Source organism: Naegleria lovaniensis, assembly GCF_003324165.1.
Source record: "Naegleria lovaniensis strain ATCC 30569 chromosome Unknown tig017, whole genome shotgun sequence".
In the NCBI taxonomy this organism is placed as follows: domain Eukaryota; phylum Heterolobosea; class Eutetramitea; order Acrasida; family Naegleriidae; genus Naegleria; species Naegleria lovaniensis.
In genome coordinates, this window is record NW_025407841.1 from 7,280 (window position 1) to 14,049 (window position 6,770).

Here is a 6,770-nt window from a genome sequence, read left to right on the forward strand (position 1 = left end):
GTTGTTGTGTGTTGTTGGTGTGTTTTTTTGTGTGCCAAGCAGAAAACAACACCACAGACCAATCACTCCATTTTTTTTGACTCCGGGACTTACTAAAACGAGCCGAATTTTTTCTTCGTCAGTTTTTGCACTTTACGCTCAGGCGTAGTTTGTGGTGATATTGCAATTTTTATATATAATATACTGAGTTTGATGAGATGATGTCTTCACTTTCAAAAAACCCAAGAAATCCTCATTTCCAAAACGCTCTGGAAATTACTATCCAGATGCAATCAAATTATTAGCTGTGTGCTTGGATGGGCGATTTCTTCCACCCCTCTTTCAACAATTCTTTACTTCAATAAAATAGATAATTGAAATGATCATTGAAATCAATTCTTCTCAATTTTACTCCGTCATTTGTCTCATTGTTTCATTATGGCTAGTTTGGAAATCCAGTTTACCGCTTTACTGAAAACCAGTAAAAAAAGTTTTGCAAACCTGAAATTACAATGAGATTCCTTTTCACTGTGGAATCACTGGCTTTGCAAAGGCTTTAAAAAATTGTAATTGGACCTACAACGGACGAGCGGGAGTGAATAGCTTTGAAAACTCAAGAGTTTCTCTTGAACCACCAATACAAAAAAATGGTTCCACAACATCCATCAAATTCTGTGTTAGACTCACTCAACTCATCGACCAGCAAATCTCCAGTTTTTTTTGCGAGTGAAGACTCCATCTCATCAAACTCAGTATTGCAATTTTTATATATAATAATACTGAGTTTGATGAGATGATGTCTTCACTCTCAAAAAAACCATCATGGTAAGCCTTTCCGGTATCCATAAGGCTTAGTGGAGCTCAAAGACTATGCTAAAAAGTCTGACGACCGCCAACAGGAGTGAATGTAATGCAGTTTCTACTACTTTCGTTGGTGTGTGTGAGGTATGGATAACAATCCCGATCTTAAAGAGGGGCTTTTAGAATTCCTGCTCTTTTAGATTTAGGATCTTCTTTGGCTAAATACCTATTCGTCTGCCTACTCTATGGAACAAACTCATTCCCAATAGATTTTAGAAAACTAACTGTTTTTTGCCTCAAATAGAGAACGACCTGATTTACCACAAGCTCTGTGGAAAAATCCTAACAACGACAACAAATAATGATTTTGAACCTGAGACATTGCATGACATGGAAACATGGATCTTGGTTATTCTCAATATTGTTTGCCTCATTGATTTTTTAATCCAAGTAGAACAACAAGTACATTCTTACTGCAATTCACATGTTTTTCGTTGTTGCGTGAGGGCAACATGCAACTGTGCACAGCTCCTCAAACCATACAAGACACTGTTACAAGCCACCTCCAATACTGTTCTATCTTGTGCATATTCATAAACACCAGTGACATGAGGAAAGTTCAATAATGTACGAGAAATTTGATTCTCAAACTCGTTGGCAGTATAAATATCTGAGAACACGAGAACAATGGGAGAAAAAGGATTTGTAACATCACCGACGTAAGTAAGGTAATAACTCAACGGTTTCAATGTGTCAAGATTGATCTCTGACTTGATTTCTTTCAATTTCATAGAATCAAATAAAAATATCACTGCATCACTGAAATAAAGAGCATCGCGATTCTTCCACAATTCATTCAAATTCTCTTCAATTTTCTCACAATAATTTCCTTCTTTGACTGCTAAGGGACTGATCTTGAAACTGTCATTCCAAACCAAAATAGGCGCAGTTATACGAAATGTTCCAAGTACATGTGCGAGTATTTTTAATCTATCAAAAAATCATGCTATTTATCCTTCCTCTTGAATCTAAATTCAACACATCTCGAATCTCTGAAATATTTCAACAACAATGAAATAGTACGAAAAAACAACAAAAAAATCATTTCGTTCACATTGTGAAGGAGTGTGTTCCCGCTACAGAGAGAGACTGCGTGTGCGTTCGTTTCATTCAACAACAACCCCGTACCAGTCCACTCTTCATCATCATCCTATAATTCTATTTAAATTATCATCACAGATTCTAATCATCATCATCAACGTTTCATTTATTGAACTTGGCATCCCTAAGAAGATTTTACTCATTCCTTATCATCCTATACCATGTTATTCTTTCAAAATGAATATTGTCATAGGCATCATCATCATTCCTCTATTATTATTTCTTCTGTAAGGCTTTACGGACAACGTACAACTACTTCTCTGTTACTGCTTCATCTTCTTCTCCTCTTATATACATCCTTACTACTCGTAGTATTATCCTGCCCCTTTCCTTCAGTACAAGCCTCATCATCCTCTTCACCTCTTCATCGATTTATTGGATGTTCCTATGAAAAGATCATGAACCTCCCAACTCATCCAAGCAATAACACCCTCATTACACAACGTATCAATATTACGATCATTTGAAGACTTTACAGATCTTCCTTTCGGATTTGGCTGTGATGAAATACAATTCCCGACTGAAATTTCTCCTACCCGTTTTCAACCTCGAATATGGAACAAGGTTTGCATGATATTTACTCGCCCGTACAGGCCTCTTCGAATACCATGGATTTATGTTCCATGTTTCCAGAGAATACAAGTTGTGTTGAAACATTTTGTGGAGTTAATTCGACCAAGTGGAATGCTCAAGATTCGTATCAATTGGCGAATTTTTGTCAATATTGCAAAAAGGCGAAGGATTTTGTTCAATTTCAACAAAATTGTGGCCGGATTTGGAAAATTATGATAACTCTTCATGGAACGGCGTGTCCTGCGTTTAAGAAGTTTCCTTCTGCGTTTTGTGTCGAAACGTTCAAATTGGATTACCCATCTATTTCATGGATCGATATTTTATAAGATTAAGAAACTCCATTCATGTGCTATTGTTACAAGTTTGATCAATACTCTACAACATGTGAAGAGAGTTTGTTATTTACATTGAAATTTGATAGTGCCAAGTTGGGAATTCTGTTAACTCTCTCTGTTCCTTCTATTTATTGCCATCATGTCCTTAATTGTTTTTCCCGAATGTTTAAGTTTTAGATATCAAAAACCAACATCTATTTCCATCAAGTCCATTATACTCATGACAGCCAGTGCTGTATGTATTGTAGTAGCAAGTGTCTCTCCTATCTACCATCATTTAATGATTCAAATAATTTAATGTACTTGTTGGAAAATTTGACATTGAGCTTGAACGTATTTTTTCACATATTATACCATCATACCGGTCATGCTCATGTTTGATCGAGTTTACATGTATTTAAAAACTGGAGAGAAAGAAGAATTGGACACTTTTCAAAGGCTTGTCCTATGTTTCTGTTATTGTGAACACACTTTGCATGATTTATATTGTTGCATCTTTTATTTATCAAATTTCAGCACATACCATGGAATTGAATCCACCTATGAGGATTGTATTGGAGTGGGTTATGTGGCATATGCCCTTCCATGGTTTTTGTAATCTTGCTCTATTTTTACTAGTGTCCTACAAACTTGGATGTGTATTGAAAGAGAAGACCAATATTTCATTTTTTCAAAACCAAGGTATGTGAAATGGCTTCTTCTTTCCAAACTTGTTCAATTATTTATGTGCATGTATGATCACAATATTGACGTGTATGTTCACATTCAATGTACTTCCACACATTTAAATGACAATAGTACTTTTATCAATTCATGCTGCTCAGTGCACTGACATTGTTGGCCCTCATATCTTGTTTAATGAGTTTTTTATATACTCAATTCGGTGTCACATCCATACATTTCATTGTATCGTATTATACTGAATTTGCAGCACATTGTTTCAATATTTCATCCTTGCTGGCCGTGGTGATGATTTTATTTGATAAGGACAAATTTTGGGAATGTTATCCTTGCCTCAAGAGAATTTCTTTCAGGACAAAGAGAAGAGACGAGGAAGAAGCGTCCCTCTAGCTTGATTGCCAATACAAGTGGAAATAGCAAAGTGCAACCTTCTGAGGGCTCTGCGGGGTATGAGTGATTTGACGACTCCCTATAATTCTTCGGCAACGTATTACAAGTCCTTACATTCTGAAGAATCTACTAATGTGAGCATGTAAAAAGCCACTCGATTGATTTGGCATGATAGAAATGATCGAATTTCTGGACGGACCCATGATTGAACAGTCATGATTTCTTTGTTGTTGGCTGAACTCGCGTCGTGATGTCAATGAAAGTGGTCTCAATTTTTTATGTGAAAACCACAATAAACAGCCCCAGTATTTGGTAATTCCTTCGCAGATTCGAAATTTTGTTGTTACTTTTCATTACCTGTTCTTCCTAACCAGTGACAAGAATACATTACTTTCTTGAATCCGTCCACGGCGGAAGAAAGATAATAAGGGAGAGACTTCAAAACGGCAATTACACGCCTCTGAAATTGCAACCTGGTCTAGCCCGTTCATCTTGACGACTCTTTTGTTGTTTAGACAGGGACTGCATTGACAATGAACGGCAGTTGCTTGAGAGTCCTAATGGGTTTTTATGATACATGTTACTTATTCTTGGTTTTGAGCTGCTTGAAAAATTGGAGATCAATGATTTTGATCTTCCTTTCCTTAGTGGGATAGGTGGTGACGGTTTTGATTCCTCATCTTGCAAAAGTTTAATGTCGGAATCCATTTCCAAAAAGTGTTCAGCTGCAGTCACCGATGAGACACTTCCCAACGTCTCTTTCATTTGCTTAATGTTATGTTCAATCTTTTGCTTCATTTCTGAAAAATCCTGAACGTCCTTACATTCGCTTTCCAAGTAATTGAGACGATGCTTCCATTCACAGAGCATGTTGACCGTTTTTTCTCCCAATGTTGTCACATACCACTTGACATCCTTGTCACTCGCCTTGGAGAGAATATTGGGATCGAGCTCGTCGGGGAAGTCTCGTTTATCGCTTATAAATTCGAGAATTTCCTGCTCATTTAAAATACATCGGGTGTTGTAAGCTCGAACATGTGTCGAAAACTCTTTCATGTGCTCTTGAAATTGTGGATCTTTTTTAAGTTCTTTCCTTTGATCCTGTATTTCTGCAAAGGATGAAACAAGCCTATCGAAGGAGGGCTTTCTTTGAGGCAGGAGAGGAAGTGGAGGTCACAAGGGAAGATCCACTGTTCGTAACTGCTTCCCCATTTCGAGGTGATGAAATTCCACTCATACCAGTAGATATTCTTGCCGACATGAGACGTGGGGAGCTTTGCATCTGTGAAAACTGTTCCATTTCTTTCATGGCCTGCTCGTTCTCTCCGAAAATGTTGTTGAAGTCCTTCTCTCCCTTAGAACGCAGAGAGTGGTGATGAACGAGAATGGGCAGGCGTTCTGAATGTTCTTTTGGAGAGGACCCATCATTGGTTGAATCCATGAGCTCAGAATCACTCTTTGAAATATGTAAATGATGGGGATGCAAGTGCGTATTATAATTTCGAGGCGATAAATTATTGGCATTGCTGCTGCCATTTCCCTCGTTGTGTGAAACCACAATCGGCGATGGAGACCCAGTAGAATTTGTTGATCCAGGAGTTCCATTCATTGCAAACGAGTTTCTCCTATTCAATAACCTCGAAAGTTTTCTTGTTATCAGGAGTGGTATTGGAAGTGGGATTTTCTAAATCAATTCTCATTCTCGTTCGACCATGCAACTCAAGCGACGGATTGGGCGAAATAGGCGAGCCTGTTGTCGATAATTGTTCCATGACCAAACCAAAGGAGCCTGAAGAGCGTTTTCGATTCACGATTGAGGGCGTTACTACAGCCGATGCTATGAGCTGTTCGCGTGGACTCGAAACTGAGTGAACAGAACTACTCTCCACGCTTGATTGGGAAGATGGAGAAGAGGGAGAGACTCCTCCGTCATTCTCTGCAGCGCCATTCGATGAAGCATTGGAGAATGAGGTTGCCATCGTCGATGTATTCATATAGAGAGGAGGAAGAGAAGAGCTTCGAGGTGGAGGAACAAGGGGTGGAAGTGAGGTGGTTATTGAGGGCGAAGTCGTAGTCGTTACAGCATTGGATGAGGGTGAAGACGGTGTATGGAACATGACCACCGATGGGCTTGGTTTTGTTGCTCCTCCTCGTGGAGAATTGTTCATGTTCTTGAAAGAAATCATTCCATGAGGAGAGGTGGGTGAAGTTGAGGATGAAGGAGATTGAGGAGAAGAGGATGTTGTTGTTGTTGTCTTAAGAGCGGATGGAGAGCTAATGATCAGGCTTGATCCTGCAATACTGTGATGCTTATTCTTTCGGATGATCATGTTGGATTCACTGCTTTTTCGTTCCATTGAGGAAGGATGGTTCAACATGGAGAGCCTTCGAGCCAGAGGTCGAGAAGGAGGAATGGGTGAACCGTTATTATTCAAACCACCAGTACTACTACTACTCTCCATAGTGCTCAGGTCAGAGGATGAAGGCTCCATGATCATCATTGATGCGGAATAATGAGAGTGTTACTGGAGAGCGTTCTTACGTGGGAGCGCCGCGGTTTTTTTTAACTTGGGATTGCTGTACCTTCGTTGGGTGTGCGTAAGGCGTTACCTCTATTTCACACACCAATCAACAACAAGATTTGATGGATTCATGAGAGACCTATTAATGATCAATCATTTATAACCAAAGATGATGTGTACATGTGTCAAGCCCAAAGATCAATGCCACCTTGCTTATTGAAGCTTACCATTCTCCCAATGAGTATTAATTAATCCCTTAACGATGGCCCATCCTCTATGACCTATGAGTGGATTCTCCATTTCACTGAATTCGTCAGCCAAACGGTGA

General features: G+C 39.0%; 3 protein-coding genes across 3 annotated transcripts; all 3 read right to left on the reverse strand.

Moving 5' to 3' along the window:
* Window positions 1-4,370: 4,370 nt before the first annotated feature.
* C9374_004057 (uncharacterized protein) lies at window positions 4,371-4,976 on the reverse strand (the record flags this gene model as incomplete). The annotated part of the gene is made up of 1 exon (XM_044693654.1): window positions 4,371-4,976. The coding sequence occupies one exon, from the start codon at window positions 4,974-4,976 to the stop codon at window positions 4,371-4,373; it is 606 nt and encodes a 201-aa protein (XP_044549406.1).
* A 73-nt stretch (window positions 4,977-5,049) lies between these two features.
* C9374_004058 (uncharacterized protein) lies at window positions 5,050-5,529 on the reverse strand (the record flags this gene model as incomplete). The annotated part of the gene is made up of 1 exon (XM_044693655.1): window positions 5,050-5,529. The coding sequence occupies one exon, from the start codon at window positions 5,527-5,529 to the stop codon at window positions 5,050-5,052; it is 480 nt and encodes a 159-aa protein (XP_044549407.1).
* Window positions 5,530-5,545: 16 nt separating this feature from the next.
* C9374_004059 (uncharacterized protein) lies at window positions 5,546-6,421 on the reverse strand (the record flags this gene model as incomplete). The annotated part of the gene is made up of 1 exon (XM_044693656.1): window positions 5,546-6,421. One exon carries the CDS (start codon window positions 6,419-6,421, stop codon window positions 5,546-5,548), a length of 876 nt encoding a protein of 291 aa, XP_044549408.1.
* Between the last annotated feature and the right edge of the window lie 349 nt (window positions 6,422-6,770).